General features: G+C 37.6%; 1 protein-coding gene across 1 annotated transcript; it reads left to right on the top strand.

Moving 5' to 3' along the window:
- Nucleotides 1–7,475: 7,475 nt before the first annotated feature.
- On the top strand, nucleotides 7,476–12,310 carry LOC120517582 (keratin, type I cytoskeletal 19-like). Its single transcript, XM_039739987.1, has 9 exons — nucleotides 7,476–8,030; nucleotides 9,188–9,270; nucleotides 9,730–9,886; nucleotides 9,990–10,151; nucleotides 10,230–10,355; nucleotides 10,514–10,734; nucleotides 11,153–11,286; nucleotides 11,329–11,475; nucleotides 12,072–12,310. The coding sequence occupies exons 1-9, from the start codon at nucleotides 7,548–7,550 to the stop codon at nucleotides 12,170–12,172; spliced, it is 1,614 nt and encodes a 537-aa protein (XP_039595921.1). The 5' UTR covers nucleotides 7,476–7,547; the 3' UTR covers nucleotides 12,173–12,310.
- The last annotated feature ends 4,842 nt before the right edge of the window (nucleotides 12,311–17,152 follow it).

Genomic DNA, 17,152 nt, shown 5'->3' with positions numbered 1-17,152 from the left:
CTCCAGTGAGCTGGGATTTTTACTGTCTGTCATACTAACCTGTAAACCTTTAGATTTAGGGATTACTGATCTTCACTCTGTGATGGACTGGTGCCACTCTAGGTATTGTTCCAGCCTGGAGCCTGATGCTTGTTGGACTAGGCTCCAGCTTCCCTGTGAACCTTGCTCTGGATAAGCAGGTTTATAAGGTGGATGAATGGATTGAGGGTTACTGATCTTTACTCTGTGACTGATAAGAATCTCATGTCTGTCTAGCAGATGTCCATTTACACAGTATGTGTGCTCTCTAAGGTTTTTATGTTAAGAGAAGTTTGGCTAAGACCATGTCCTGAATGCTAGCAATATAGCTACCTGTACTTATCTTTTAACCAGATCTCAGTTCTTGCCTTTAAGAGAACCATGAACTCAAGCTTACCGAATTAGGAGTGTAGCTTAAACAGATCACTCCTTTTTCAACCATTATTGATTCTGCAGAAGCATGATGTTTCTCTTTTGCTTATTTAAGATTCACATTCTGCTGCTTAATTCCTTCAACTTGTTAGTTAACGAGGCATCTTATTGATACACATTCATACACTGGTGCAGTTATCAATACATTAGTTTTACAATAGTTTTGAGTCTCATCATTTTTTGCACTTGTATCATTTCTATGGAAATTGAATGGTTCCCATAAATTGAGATTTAAATCTTAAAACTTCTTCTTCTTCTTTCGGCTGCTCCCGTTACGGGTTGCCACAGCAGATCATCTTCTTCCATATCTTTCTGTCCTCTGTATCTTGTTCTGTTACACCCATCACCTGTATGTCTTCTCTCACCACATCCATAAACCTCCTCTTAGGCCTTCCTCTTCTCCTCTTAACCTGGCAGCTCTATCCTTAGCATCCTTCCCCCAATATACTCAGCATCTCTCCTCTGCACATATCCAAACCAACACAATCTCACCTCTCTGACTTTGTCTCCCAACTGTCCAGTTTGAGCTGACCCTCTGATGTCCTCATTTCTAATCCTATCCATCCTCGTCACACCCAATGCAAGTCTTAACATCTTTAACTCTGTCACCACCAGCTCTGTCTCCTCTGTTTTCTGGTCAGTGCTGTAGACCTTCCCTTTCACTGTTGCTCATAAGATTTAAAATTTAAGATTTAAATCTTAAATGTACAGTCTTAAATAGTGAATTCATATTAAAATATAAAAAGTAGCAAAACAAGGAAGTCACTAAATTATGAGTCTACCTTTGTACATTATAAGAGATGGCAATATATTGTATGTCTTCAATGGACATTTAAAAAAAGGTCCTAATAAATGATAGGTACTTCTGATATCTCAAAATGAAAAGCAGCAGTCACAGGAATGACTTATGAGACAACCTTGATGTGAAAATGAGGATAACTGAAAATATTATTGTATAGGAAAATCACAAGTGGATTTAAAAGGGGAATTTTTAAATGCCTCTTCAAAATCCTCCGGTGGCTTAATAGTGAGGAAAAATTTCATACAATTTTGGACCATAAAGACCTAAAAAAAAAAACTGAAGCTCTTACCCTTGGTTTTCAAAACGTAGCCCTGGAGTTGTACATTACTTCCAGTGTTTGGTATATTAGCTGTAGAACTTTAAGCCTTGGTAAAAAAAACAGTTATTTACAAACTGACAAACTGATAAATTGAATTTGGAGAGAAAATTATTATGATGAAGTTCAAACTGAACATAAACACATCATTAATAAACTGAGTGTTGAGATACTGTGATTTAAATAGTATTATGATTGTTATTTAATACAGAGGAACCAAAGAAAACTGCTCTAGGCTAAAAAACAGGGAAGGACTCACTTGATTATCTTACTCTACAGGATATGAAAAAGGCATTTCATTCATTTGCATGAAGCAAAATTGTCTTATACAATTTACATTCTTTTTTTTCCACACTACAGTTTATTCTGCAGAAAGGATCATAACTAGAAATATAATTCTCTATCAATTAGCTACAGGTATTACGTTTCCCTGAAGCGTTCGTTTAATTTTTGTAGCCAGTTTTATTTGATTTGTGAATGTTTGTTATTGCCTCTAACAGAATTCATTAATGTTGATTAATCAACAGCACATGAGACAATCACAGTGTTTAATCTTTAAGATCAAACAAGTTTCTGGAACTAATTTATCAACCTGTGTCTTTACCTACCAGGTCCACATTTATCATATCATTTGATGTCTCGCCTAAAACTGTGGCAGTCATTGTGATTAGCTGTTGCTAAGGCTTCTCCTTTGTCTTCTTTTCTGGATATCCAGAAGTGGGGATTTGCATAAGTGTTAGTTTGACTAAATATCTCTACTAGTCGTGAAACTATCTGTTAGTGGGCAAAGAGTATAACTGCCTCACTTGAGATTGGCTGCAGTGTCAGAAAATATGAAACCAATATAATTATGGGCATTAGTTTGCATAACAGTATATTGTAAAATGTTCATAGAAACTCACCTACTGTATATTGCAAACTTGCCTTTGATTACCTTACATTACTTTAATGACATTAGAGCGTTTAGGAACCTGAAAGACTGCAAGAACTCAAAAAACTTGAGTAAATATACATACTAAAAGTAATTAAATGTGTCATTTTGTATGTTTACATTTTCTCATATTTTGCTTTTAAAATTAATTTTAACGTGTTTGTAAATGTGTGAAATGCTTTGAGCAAGGGAAAGGTGCTATGCAAGAATGAACTGATGAACATGAACTGTATATGAAATATTATTCACTGCTTAACTCTAGCTTTATGCCTACGCAAACAGGATTAATCAAGTCCACTTGTTTTTCACATCTTTCAAATAGTATATACTGTAATTAACGACAGGATATTAAGCAAACAAATTGTTTCATATTCGCTTTGAAAAATGATAGTCCATCCCTCCTTTACCTGGAAAAACTGGAAAGCAACTGACACGACACTTCTTCTAATTCATTAGGTTAAATATACCTGACATTTCAAGTAACACAAAAGACATTAAATCCAATAAAGTTTTGCCTGATTACAAAAAAGTTTTAGGTAATCTCATTATACACATGTGCCTACTACTGTATGTTGTAAGTAAGTTGTAAAATTTGGGGTCCCTGAAGTGGAGCTGACAGAGCTGCAGAACCTGTCTGTGAGCATTTCACAGACTGGGTGGGTCTGTTGCGTGGGGACAGTCTTTCTGACAGGACAGGGAAAGATATTCTCTGACAAGGCGGAAGATCTATCTATCTATCTATCTATCTATCTATCTATCTATCTATCTATCTATCTATCTATCTATCTATCTATCTATCTATAGTGTCTATCTATCTATCTATCTATCTATCTATCTATCTATCTATCTATCTATCTATCTATCTATCTATCTATCTATCTATCTAGCTAGCTATCTATCTATCTATCTAAGAGGATTCAAGAAAAGGGGCAGAGACTTTCAGAGAAAAGGTATAAACAGGATCCCCACAAAGACATTGGTACTGGCTTTGGTTTCAGTGATGCTGAAAATGTGAGGATGGATAGCAGAAAGTGACAAAGATTACTAATGCAGGATACCGTCAGTCTTCACGTTGCTGATGAACACTGTATTACCCTTAAAATCATGCTGCTGCCTGCTGTGCTCTAGCTAGAAATGTAGCTGCAGGGTGATGAATTGATTCACGGCACGCAGTTACCTTAAACCTAATGATGATGTGGCACTTTTATTGATGCACACAACATCTAAATGATGTGATGCAATTAGTCTACTTAAGATATGCATGTCCTAATTAAAAGCAATCTGTATGGGTACATTGTACGTTCCATAGTACCAGAGTAATATTGCTTTGCACATCAATAATCTACCATTGATCTCTGGTTTTTGGCGGATCTTGACGTTTAAGGGGTCCCTTGATATTGAAAACATTAATATCTCAATAATGGGTGTGTGTCTGTCTGTGTGTGTGTCACAGTTTCTTACGGACAGTCTAGAGTTAAAACAGCTGGACAGAAAAATGCCAAACTCGAAACTTAAGCCTCTTATAAGATGACGACGTGCTGATTAGTTTTTGAGCCAAATTGTGCAAGAGAAAGAGGCACTCTAGAGGCACCCTCAAATACTGTAGTTCTGCAATTAATTATGAATTCTATTTGTCAATTGCTATCGTAATGACCTGTCTTATGATTAGTAAGATCAGAGTGGTAAATAATTACTGAAATAGAATAGTTTGGGTAGCTTGGTTCCTAGGGCGCAAAGCCTACTGACACTCATGTCTGAATTTTTTAAGAGTTCAGATCCCATTAAAGCACTAATAGGAACCATCACTGATTACTACAGGAGATTTTACACACCAAAGTCAAGCAGTGCTTGTTTAGATTCTTTTTCCTACTGTTGGTCTTTTAATGCAGACATGAAAAATTGACTATAAGAAAGTGATCTCCTGAAGACAAATAAAGTTTTATCTTTCTTTCATTTGTTTTATTATTCCAATGGGAGCACAGGCAGGTGAAGTGACTTGCTGATGGGCACACAGTACAGAATCAATAGTGGTGTTTGAACCCACAACCTCAGGGTTTGAAATTCAAAGCCTTAACCACTAAACCACTGTTTGCCTTCAAGCTCAGCACCCTTGATATGCCACAGTCTAGAGATGTGCTCCACCGTGGTAAGCGCTCTCTTGAAGATGACTCAAGGTTTGACTAGCCTTCAGTGTTGACAACAATGTTGTCACTGTGAAGCGAATTATAAGGATTAGTTTATAGGTCAGCTGAACCATTGTTGATCAACAATTATATATGAGCATTGTCTGTAAACATTGAGTGCACAGAATATCAACTCCTGAAATAAAGTTGGAGACTCTAAAGGGCTCCTACTGTAATGTATAGCATGGGGCAGCTATTATTTTTGAAAGGTTCTGCGAGTGTGACATAATGTACTCTTTTAAGCTGATGTACAAAGATATGCCAAAGCTGTTAATCTTAGCAGTCTATAAATGTGAAGTAATCCACACATGAAGAAGAACCTCCTTTGCACTCCTTGTTGTCACCCGCATTGATGAAATAAGATACTAAGGTAGTATCATTCACTTCTTGAATATTATGGTAACCAGGTGTTGTTATTTTTCTCACAAAGGGAGGCCAGGACCAACAAAAACTCCTGGCAAACACAAAACTAAATCTATTCAGTTGATTTATTAAACACATTAGAAAAAGGAATCAAAAATAATAATATTCTAAACACTATCTAACATTACAGCCATGAAATTAATAAAGAGACTACGGCAATAAGAAAAAGAGAAGTGAAATGAAAAACAAGTTCTAAACTGAAAATAAATTAAGAAGCAAAAGCACTGAATTAATAAAAAAAAATCTTATTAAACCAAATTTACACTTCAATTCTCCTGTTCTCAGACTTCAAAAAAAATCATAGCTACTTCAAAGCCTATAAAAAATCCTAAACAAAGAGTCTCAAAAGACTGCTAACCTTTAATAGAGGAAGGCAGCGCAAACGGGAGCTGCAGTTGCTGCAGATGCAAAAAGCAAAATGACAGCCCAGTGGAGTGTCTACGGCTGCATGAGGCTTATATAGCCCAAATGACCCCAGCACCTGGGGGCTGTAATTCAATAAGATGCCCCACCCATGCAAATAAAGAATACAAAAATGGTAAGGCAACAGTGGAAAATAACAAAGTACACAGAATAAATAATAAAGAAGAGAAAAGTAAGGGGTGTGGGAAAATGATAAATAATAAAGAAAAAGTGAAAAGATAGCGAGGCAAAGTAAAAATTCTAACACAAAGATCTAACTAATCTCAAACTAATGAATCTGAACTGGAGGATGTTTAAGGAGTGTTTCATAAATGGGGATGAAACTTGAACATATCACTATGACTCAGGGTCCAAAAAACAGTTGAATCAATGGAAGAAGGGTGAATAAGTTCAAGTTCAAAACCAATGTCAGCTAGATTAAGTGCATATATTTTGTTTTCCCATTCTCATTTATATTAATGTCCCTGCTCACAGTGTATGTATTGCAAATGCTGATTTGCAAACAGCAAAATTGACAGGACCCACCCCAGTCCTGCATTTATGTGATGGCCACTTGTATTTAAATCTAAAGGTAATTGCCTCCATGGGACACCCTATACCAATGATGAAAATCTTAATGTTGGTAACAGAAGGGTAGTTTTACAGACAGTGCAAAATGTTTAATTTGAACTGCAGAGAATACGCTAGTCAATGTTATAGCAAGTGCGTTGGGTTGAAAAATTAAACTTTTTGCGTTTCACTGGTAGTTCTCTTAATAAAACATTAATGTTGTAATTACCCCTCATATGAATTCATCACACAGCATGTATCCACCTGCAAACACAGTATACTAAATATATTTGCCATTTAGCATGTGCATCATTATTTGTTTAAAACTCAGAAATTCAATTACTGGAAAGAAATTCCTGGAATCCTAACAAGTAAAAACAATATGCCACTAAGATTCTTAGTTTTGTAAATGTGTGCCAAAAACAAGCAGAGGTGTTTAACTTTTACAGAAACTAAAGTGAAAGCTCTGGCATATGGTATATTTGTTTCATAATCTCCCTCTTCAAAATTTGTGAGGATTAAAGGAATCTAATTGAATGAGAAAGTAGCCAAAGGCAGAAGGGCGCTCCCCAGACCACAGTATAGGGGGCAGTTATCTGCAGGCTATAGTCAAATTAGATAGATAGCTTATTAATATAATTTTGCTTGAAAAGCTAATCATGTATGCAGCAAAGTAAAGACATAATTTATATGTCTTTCATCCACAACAGATCATTATAGCTTAGTAAAATAATTAAAAGCGTTCCTACCTATAACGAGATGTGGAATTGTAACTTTTAGTAAGGTGTAGACAGAACAGAGGTGGCAGCTGAGATGCTCCAGGTAAATGTGGAGGGTCCATCCATTTAAAAAAGGTGTGCCTTTTAGAGACGAGAGTGGTTGAGACTCCACAGACCAGACTTTTAGGCTGAGGCAAGACTCCAAACGGGATGCTTTTAGCAATGCTGCAAAATGCATTGGTGCTTTCCAAAAATCAACTCACAAGGTAACTGGGGGCTGAATATGTTCAAGAAACACATGGAGAAGAGCCTGCACCGAAGGCAAGCATGAATGGAAATTACATTTAAAGTAATGTGTGAGCAACAGTCAAAAGTGGAGTTTACAAGAATTCCCAGCTTGCAGAAGAGAAGCAGACACACTTGTTTCATTTGGTCACTCCCTGTGAAGATTTACAATTCTGTGAGGTTAAATGTCTTACTAATAGCATAAATGATAAATTCCTTTGTGCTCTATTGCTTTTTAAGATGTTGACAGTTATTTTTTTAGGAGTGTGACATAATACTGCCCCTCCTATAATGACCATGCAGGCACGGCGGCTCTTTGATGAGAAGCACACACCTCCATCTGCAATGCTGCACCGCCTCAGACAAAGGTCTATAAATACTCTTGCATTCCCTAAGAGCCACAGCAGTGTCTTTCTCTGACCAGCATCCAAGTGCAACAGGAAAGTCACCTGTCTCTGCAACAAAGATGCAACGAAGGGCAATGAGCATGACTGGCCCCACAGGGGGACAACGCATTGCAAGTTCTGCAGCATCCAGAGTCTTCAGTGGTTCTGGGATTGGAAGCAACTACGGTGGTGGCAACTTTGGTAGTGGCATTGGAGGCATCTATGGCAGTAGTAGCTTTGGAGGTGGCATAGGAAGCAACTATGGTGGTGGTGGCTTTGGAGCTGGCATTGGAAGCAACTATGGTGGTGGTAGCTTTAGTGGTGGCTTTGGAGGCAGCTTTGGTGGTGGAGATGGAAACTTCAGCGCAAATGACAAAGCCACCATGCAAAACCTCAATGACCGCTTGGCTACCTACTTGGAAAAAGTACGCTCATTGGAAGCTGCTAACCATGAGCTGGAACAGAAGATCCGAGACTGGCACAGCTCTTCTTCTGCTGCTGGTGGGGCTCAAGCCAAGGACTATTCCCCATATTTCAATACCATTGAAGACCTGCGAGCCAAGGTAATCCTGAAATGGCCAGTATAGTAGTGAAAATGTGATCTTGTAGGGAGCCATCAACACCAATGTTCTAATTCATACTTATTGTTCATGGCACATATTGAGAATTTAGTAAATAGCAGAGATGATGCTTATGAAGTGGTTGGTGTCTTAATCAATTTTGTTTTTTATTTTTTATTTTTAAAAATGATTTTCTCACTGAATGGTTGGGTCTCGGCAGACAGTTTTGCCACTTTTCCACTAACACCAGGAACCAGAACAAGGCAGACACCCTGGTGTTCTTTAACTATGAGCAGGAATTCTGAAGTAGGCATTACTTGTAAATTAATTGTATCCATCACAGACAACAGATCTTTGTATACTTACTTATGTAGTAAATAGTCAGAAAAATGAATGCAAATCTCATTTTTCTTTTTGCTACAATTTATGCTCTAATATGTATATTTTTTTCTCTGCACTGTTTTGCACTGCTCAGGACACTTGCTTCCTCCTGCCTCTTTAAAATTCACCTATTCTCAGCACTTCATTATCATTATTTAACACTGAACATAAATGCATACACTTGGAATTCTGTCCAGAACACTTGTTTAACTAGAATGTGTGCTGTACAGAACAAAAGTGAAATCCAGTTTCAATTACAGACTTACCATCTGCATAGCAACACAGATTCATAATCTAAATCTGCAATATTGTTATAACCTTGTTGTTCTTAGGTCAGCACAAGTTCCACACACTTAACTGGAAAAGGAACCAAGAAAGCTGCACAGCTTTGTGGTTGGTTCCAGGAACCTTCAGAAAAAGAAGCAAATGTTGATAGAAAAGTGGCATTTGAAAATGCAATGGGCCTCCCTTTGAATAACCAGTGAAGCAGGCTCACATGCACTGGACAATCAGTGTAGCCAGCCCATAAGACAATGTGCCATCAGTGACATTAGATCTGTAATTTCACTCTTTAACATTATTTAGTTGAAATAATGCAAAACTTGGAGGAAAAAGCTGTGAAATTATTGTCAGATTAATTTCAGAATAACAGATTCCACCAATTTGGCAATCTACACCTGCATTCAGATGTTTGAAGGAAAACAAAGCCAAATGATGTGCTGCAGTCAGTGGCTAATACTCTTGCCATCCTTTTCATCTTTAACCTCTTTCCATTGCAGATCTTTGCTGCCAGTTTGGACAACTCCAGAATCATCCTGCAAATTGACAATGCTAAGCTAGCTGCTGACGACTTCAGAGTCAAGTGAGTTTAGTATATGAAGTTGGACGCTGAACTCCCTTTGGCACAAGCTTTGCAAGCTTATTTGAGTTCTGCATATAAAGCATCATTTGCTAAATGAGTCACACTGTATGCTTTTAAGTGCATTTGCGAATATGAGCTTAGAAATATGATACATAATTCGCCTTCATGATGATTTCTATGTGTGCCCTGTATTTGTATGCTTAACCTTAACTACCAGCTGACTTACATGCAATCTTCTTGTACTTAACACTCATCTTACAATGTTTTCCTTACATCAAGTAAGTTCACCTGTGCCTGTCACTCTCCTTACACCGAATGCTAGTTCCTTTCTGAGTTCTATGTGTACTTAGTAAACCTGTGCTTAATTCCCAGCTCACGTCAGTTTTTTTCTGCCTAATGCAAATGCCAATCTGAGTCACATCTACTGCAGGGCTGATGCATACATTTATTCTCTTTTAGGTATGAGAATGAGCTGGCCATGAGGCAATCTGTAGAGGCAGACATTGCTGGTCTCCGCAAACTGCTTGATGAAATGACCATGGCTAGAGCTGACCTGGAGATGCAGATTGAAGGTCTGAAGGAGGAGCTCATCTACCTCAAGAAAAATCATGATGAGGTGGGTGCTGAATAACAGCTTTAAAAAACATCCATGCCACTTTGTCTGTTCTGACAGTTAGACGTTATTTCCTCTTTCTGTTTCTTTGCACCATGGTCTGCAGGAAATGCAGTCTCTGCGCAACTCAGTGTCTGGGTCCGTCAATGTGGAGGTGGATGCTGCTCCACAGGAAGACATGGCTAGGGTGCTTGAAGAGATGCGGGCACAGTATGAAGCCATCGTAGCAAAGAACCAACGTGACATGGAGAACTGGTACAAGAACAAGGTAAGTTGTGATGGCTGTGGGTATGCAGTTTTTTTTATGAGCAAGAACATTATACAAAATCTCCTTCATTTTTTTCAGTTTGATGAACTGGACAAGCAGGTATCCACCAATACTGAAGCCCTCCAGTCATCAAAGACAGAGATCAGTGACTTGAAGAAGACTGTCCAGGGTCTGGAGCTTGAACTACAAGCTCTTCTTACACAGGTAGTTATTGTTTGCAGCTATACCGCAACATATTCAGTGTCACTGAGTGTCTGGCACATTGCATTCTGGGAATGCAAATCTTAAACTTCAGTGCTTTCACTTTTTGGTACAGGACCGCGCTGAGTACTTATTATTTATTTTTTGTTGGTGTTTCAAAGAAAGCAGCTCTTGAAAATACTTTGGCTGAGACTGAAGCCAGGTATAGCACACAGCTCCTCCAACTACAAGATGTAATCAACAGACTAGAAGGTGAACTGATGGAGGTCAGGCAGAGCATGGAGCGCCAGAGCAATGACTACCAGATGCTACTGGATGTGAAGACCAGACTGGAGATGGAGATTGCAGAGTACAGGCGACTGCTGGAAGGAGAGGACGTGGGGTGAGACTATAGGGTTTTACTAGATACTCAGCTATGGATAAATGGGGTCAGTTAAACTTCTGGGGTTATAAAAAACAGCATCTCCAGAGTGTGCTGCAAGATCTGTGATAAAACTGACCTGTGTTCATCAGGGCACATGCAAAATTGAAATACCATTCTCTTCACAATGCCAAAACGCTTGTGGAACTGAGGGTTCTGGTAAGAAATGGGTTAGCTTCACCATTTTGATTCATATTTACTAGTGACCTCTTCATATTATTCTAAATGGGATTATTATTTCTGCCGGCCTAAAAGGCAGAGACATTAGTGACTGAGACTCTGCATTAATTCTTGGCAGAAAGAAACATCAATTGATATCTGACAGGTTGCATTAAGCTTTGGTAATTAATCAAACTGTTTTACTATGTTTCCCCAACAGAGGTTCGAGAGGATCAGGATCAGCATGGGGATCAGGAGGAGGAGGAGGAGGAGGAGGAGCAGGGTTTGGGGCAGGAGGAAGAGCAGGAGGAGGATCAGGAGGAGGAGCAGGAGGAGGATCAGGAGGAGGAGCAGGTGGAGGAGCAAGAGTAGGAGCAGGAGGAGGAGCAGGAGTAGGAGCAGGAGTAGGAGCAGGAGGAGGAGCAGGTGGAGGAGCAGGATTAGGAGCAAGTGGAGGAAAAGGTGGCTCTGGATTAGGGGAAGCATCAATCAGTGCATCTTCATCTTCCTCAGTGACCAAAACCGTGCCTGAAATGGCAAGAGGTGAGTTTGTGCTTAACTTAATCAAACATTTCTGAACATTACTTCAATAGGTTGTTTCCTTTGTGTCATTGAGCAATGACAAATGTGAATATTCAGATGATACAGAGCTTCTGTTTTGGTGTTAATGAAAAGTCAAGCAAAATGACACCTTTTATTGACTAAATAAAAAGGTTACAATATGTAACATCTTGAGGCATCTCAGGCCCCTTTGTCAGGAAAGATATATAATAAATATATTTGCTGGTAATTGTAAGAGTAGGGAACATGCTGAGAGAACAATGCAATTGTCTAAGTGTATGGGACCAAATATACAATAGTCAACAGGTACTCTTTGATCGGTCTAAAAGCACAGTACTGTTCTTTAGTTCTACTGAATCAGTTGTGTCTTAATTTGTTAAACAGTTAGCATCAGTACTCAATGTCACATTAGTCTGAAGTGAAGTGCATATAAATTCAGCTGAATGTCAGCTTGGGTATTAACCATAACAACCTAGGACGATTTAAATATAATTCATATGAAAGTGACTGCCCTGTCCCACACTATCAGAAAGATTTTAATTTTCTGCACTCTCTCTCTCCTCCCTCTTTTTGTGCAGAACCCGTCCGCACCAGGAAAGTGAAGAAGCTGGTGGAAGACATGGTGGATGGGAAGGTTGTCAAAGTCCATGAGGAAGAATTTGAAGAAGCAATGCCCTAGATGGACCTCTTGACTCACCAGTTCTAATGCTGGCTAAAAAGCAAAACAAAAATCTGTCTGACGCACTTGTGCCTTAAATACACTTACATTAAATTGGGCAATGCTGATCCATCAAATAAAAAAGTTCTCAAAAATTAATTTGTGTCAAGATATTTATTGTCTGTTGCACTGACCCATAACATAAAGGTATATATATGTCTCTGACCTCTTACAACTGCATGTACAATGCCTGGGCTCTTATATTATTATTATGTATTTTGCTGATGCCTTTATGTAAGGAAAACTCAGAATAGAAGACAAAAGGTTTCAGATTTGTACAATCTGAGCACAGGCAGCTTTAGTGATTTGCTCAGGGCCACACAGTAAGTAAGTAAAGACAGGTCTAAATTAGCACCCTTGCGGATTAAGGTCCAGTGCCTTCCTACCACATTACATAGGCTGACTTTTATTGGTCATGTTTAACATCAGGTACTGGACACTAGCATGAAGGCTACTGACTCAGATTTGTTAATCAGAACTCAACTCCTACTTTTTAATAAAATCCTCTTCCCAAGCTTACACTGCAATAAGTCTGTCATTTAATAGATCAGTTCTGTTCTAAGAAACATTTCATCTACAGGAATGTGATTTTTCTCCTTTATCTATTTTAGTTTCTCATTCTGTCCCTTATTTGCTTTTAATATTTAAGACAAGTCTCTTTTTGATAAATGTGTAAACATACTGGAGCAGCTAGCAATTCATTAGCTGTTGGGTTTCAGTTCTTGTATTTACACCTGTGCTGTTTCTTCAGAGAGTCATAAATTACAGTTTAAAGCTTAAAACGGTCATGTTTGTATCAAGTAATAGAGAGAATAAAAATTGCAAAAAAAAAGGAGCCGCCGAATGAAAGGTCATGTCATCATTTAACATAATGAACACTGGGAAAATACTTATATGTCTTTCACAAACATGTTAAATGATTAAAAATTGTCCCTGCAAGCTATTCGTGATATGAAAAAATGAGAAACAGTAGCCGCAAGCCAAGTCACAAGGAATCCTAATGTGGGCAATTGAAAATATAAATATAAATACTGTAAAAAAGTCAGAGATATTAAACAAAGTTCTGGGCTTTCTTTTTTCAAAATTAAAAAAAAAAATCATAATTAATAAAATAACAAGGTAAAAATGAACCCCGTAAAACCAAGCCTATAAATCACACTTTAAGACAGAGCTTCTAAAAACCATTCCTAAAGGCCAGTGTTTCCGTTAAGGACTGCTTGTCTGTGTGCTAATATTTCAACCCATTCAAGTAAAACAGTTATGTGCAGATTAACCTCTTTGCCACTCTTCAAGGTCCTATATTAAGTATTCAATTTAATTATAAAATTATTCGGATTGGCTACAGATGCAATATTTGCCTTACAGGTTGTGAAAAAATCAGTTTATTATTATTCATTTTTTTTAAATGCACAGGAAACCAAAATAGAATCAGAAGGTTGAAAAACAATGGGAATACATCAGCAGGTTTCCCTTTGTTATTGATTTTCACTCTTGCCAGTTCATGTGCACTTTCCATTCTTCCATATTAAACACATTATCATTTTAGTCTTTTTAATCATTTGTTTTAATTATTTGAGAAATTTAGAAAAGAATGATTCAATCAAATGAATTGATTTGTTTTGTTAAGCTTATTTCAGTCTTGATGTGTGTTATTAAAGGCAGCACTTAATGATGAGAAAATGAAGAAAAAAAAAAAAACAGAAACTCATACATTCCAATGCGGAACATAGAGGTTAGTTTAGCTTCAGTGCAAGTCCAAAGACCAGGGTTCAAATCCCAGCCTAGTTTCTCACTGCATGGAGCCTTCATGTGCTCTTCTTGTTTGTGCAGATAAATAAAATAGTTGAATGTGTCATTTCAGGAACATTTATTGTACATTTTCAATAGGGATGACTAACAAATGTTTAAGCTCTGGGAACCAACAACACAAATTATTGTGCCACCTTGCTAAAAGTAAATTTAGGAAGCCTGATAACAGTACTCACTCATTCCTGTCTGTTGTCAGGGATGGCATCTTTAATGCTTCATTCCTGGGACCTGGAGTGGGCAGTGTGTCAAAAATGCCATATCACATTATTGGTAGATATTGTCACTGTCAACAACTATCATATCATCTACAAATTCTATGCCTATATTTTGTGCTTTACCTTGATAAGATTTGTTTACAAAACAGGCACATTCAAACTGGAAACCCTACTGTGACTTATCATATACAGTATACTGCAAAACAAATACTCCAAAAAAGCAAAGAAAAGAGGATATATGAGTTAGGATATTGTAGTCTATAGTCAGAATTTACAAAAAGAAATATTCTACTATGCTAATAAGCATCAGTCTGTAGTCCTTAAAAGCAAGCATTACAAAATTTGATCCAATGTATCATGAGCACGGTCACAAGAAAGGGCAGAACAGGCTCTTTTTCCTATGCTCTTTTAATGTGGGTAGTAACATCCGCCACATCTTCTATACCTATTTTATGGCCAGCGCGATTTTCTATGGTGTGGTGTGCTGGTCTGGTAACCATTTCCAGAGAGGCCCACTTAAGCAACAAGCTAATTAAAAGGGCAAGCTAAGTTACAGGACACTCTCTGGAGCCCCTTGATGTCATAACGAAAGAGAGAATTAAAATAAAGCTGAGTGCTACAAGGAACAACACTGCATATCCTCTCTCTGACACATTGATAGTGAGTACTTTCAGCCAGTGAATTATTCAGCAGTTGTGTGTCAAGAAATGCTAAGAATGCTTCTTTATATCAACAGCAATACGTCTGCATAATGTTGCTCTGGGACCGTGATGGCCAACTCAAAACCTTTCTTTGTTTTGAATTTTCTTGATTTATAGTCATTTTGGTGTGTGTTTAGACCATAATGTGTATATTTATTTATTTTCCTGTGTAATTATGTATGTATGTATGTATTTATTTAAAGTTTCTGTAAAAAGCCAAATAAACTTCTATCTATCTATCTATCTATCTATCTATCTATCTATCTATCTATCTATCTATCTATCTATCATATAGTGCCTTTCATCCATCCATCTTATCTATCATATTGCTTGGGACACAGTTTCCATATCAACTAAACAAAACTGCAGCATGGCATCTCAAGCTTCTTGGTCATGTCAAAAGTGCATGCCATTCTACATTGTGAATTTTAATTTGGCAATACTCTAACCCCAAGAAAAGTGTAAATGGCTAGTGCTTCCTTATGTTCCAAACAGTCACATCCAGCAAGTACACTAAATCCGCAAGCTGCCTTGCTTTTTTTTCCAAGCAGTCCTTCCTTAAGTTTAAGCAGCTGGCTTGTCCAATTAATTTATTTAATAATATGCATCCTCTGTTAACATTTTACAAATTAGTTTTATTATCTGTTTCTTTGGAAGGATTAGACCTAATCCATTTGAAAACCAAAGTGGATGGAAGAATACAGAATATTTCAGGGAATGAGATTAAAAACAGAGCTGTAACATGCTTAAAACACACATACACCCTAGAGCTGAACTGGCACTTAGTGATACTCAGTAACTTTATTTGCATTTCTAGCTTGTGTTGTGCACCTTAAATCTCATGGCATCCCCTGTGTGACTATTGTAGCCACCCTTGGTCAGCATTCTTTGGTTTAAACCAAATGAAATTAACAGTTGGCATATCAGTGTGGTTTTATTAGTGTGTTAGCCAATAAAAACTGACATGTCAAATTTGGAGTTTTAGTCCTGCTTATGAAAGCATAAGAGACTCAAGTGCTGGAGTTGGAGTTGTGTATATGCAGTGGAGACATTATTATTGGGAAGAAGAGGGTGATGGGGGTGCCATCTTTACTGTGCTGGAACACTACCTGTACTGCATAACTTTCCTAACTGCATTAGAAATTTCCATAAAGCACATTTTACCTGGTTATATTAATTAGCAGGGATTGATAAATATGCTGCGGTGGGTTGGCACCCTTCCCGGGATTGGTTCCTGCCTTGTGCCCTGTGTTGGCTGGGATTGGCTCCAGCAGACCCCCGTGACCCTGTGTTCAGATTCAGCAGGTTGGATAATGGATGGATGGATGATAAATATGCTAGCCAGAAATGTATTTAGAGAACATCTAGGAATATATGTTCTTGATTTAAGTATCTTTTATCTTAACAGGAAGGGAAAACTAACTTGGATATTGTGAGATGGTTCAGAGACATTGCCCTGGAAATCTTTCAAACATAAGGTTGCTTAATAAATTGTAATTTCTTGCTAGGATTCTGCTTTAAAAAAACAAAAAAGTTTAAATTAACTTCTTATATGAACCTCACCTTTTCATTAAGCCTAAATATGCAGCTTTAGCAGCTGCTTGCTAGCAGTTGTCGCATATGCATAAAGTCAAATGCATGCAACTTCCAGTTTAAAATAATCAAAAGATGGTAAGTTGATAAATAAAAAAAAGAAAATAAAAACATGAAAATGATATTATGATCCCAGTAACTCTACTATTATCCTCTTTAGACTGATTGACAAAAATACTGTACACTTAGAAAGGCTTACTGTGCTGTAGCTTGATAAGATGTCATTATATGACCAGCACTGATGTGGGAACAATTCTTTTTATAGGTTACTATTAGATAGATAGATAGATAGATAGATAGATAGATAGATAGATAGATAGATAGAAAGATAGATAAATAGATAGATAGATAGATAGATACTTTATTAATCCCAAGGGGAAATTCACATACTCCAGCAGCAGCATATTGATAAAAAACAATATTAAATTAAAGAGTGATAAAAATGCAGGTAAAACAGACAATAACTTTGTATAATGTTAACGTTTACCCCCCTGGGTGGAATTGAAGAGTCGCATAGTGTGGGGTCTCCTCAGTCTGTCAGTGGAGCAGGACGGTGACAGCAGTCTGTCTGTCGCTGAAGCTGCTCCTCTGTCTGGAGATGATCCTGTTCAGTGGATGCAGTG

The sequence above is a fragment of the Polypterus senegalus genome, chromosome 17, assembly GCF_016835505.1.
Source record: "Polypterus senegalus isolate Bchr_013 chromosome 17, ASM1683550v1, whole genome shotgun sequence".
Lineage (NCBI taxonomy): Eukaryota > Metazoa > Chordata > Cladistia > Polypteriformes > Polypteridae > Polypterus > Polypterus senegalus.
The sequence above is the reverse complement of the archived record's forward strand: the minus strand, read 5'-3'. Positions and strand labels throughout refer to the sequence as shown.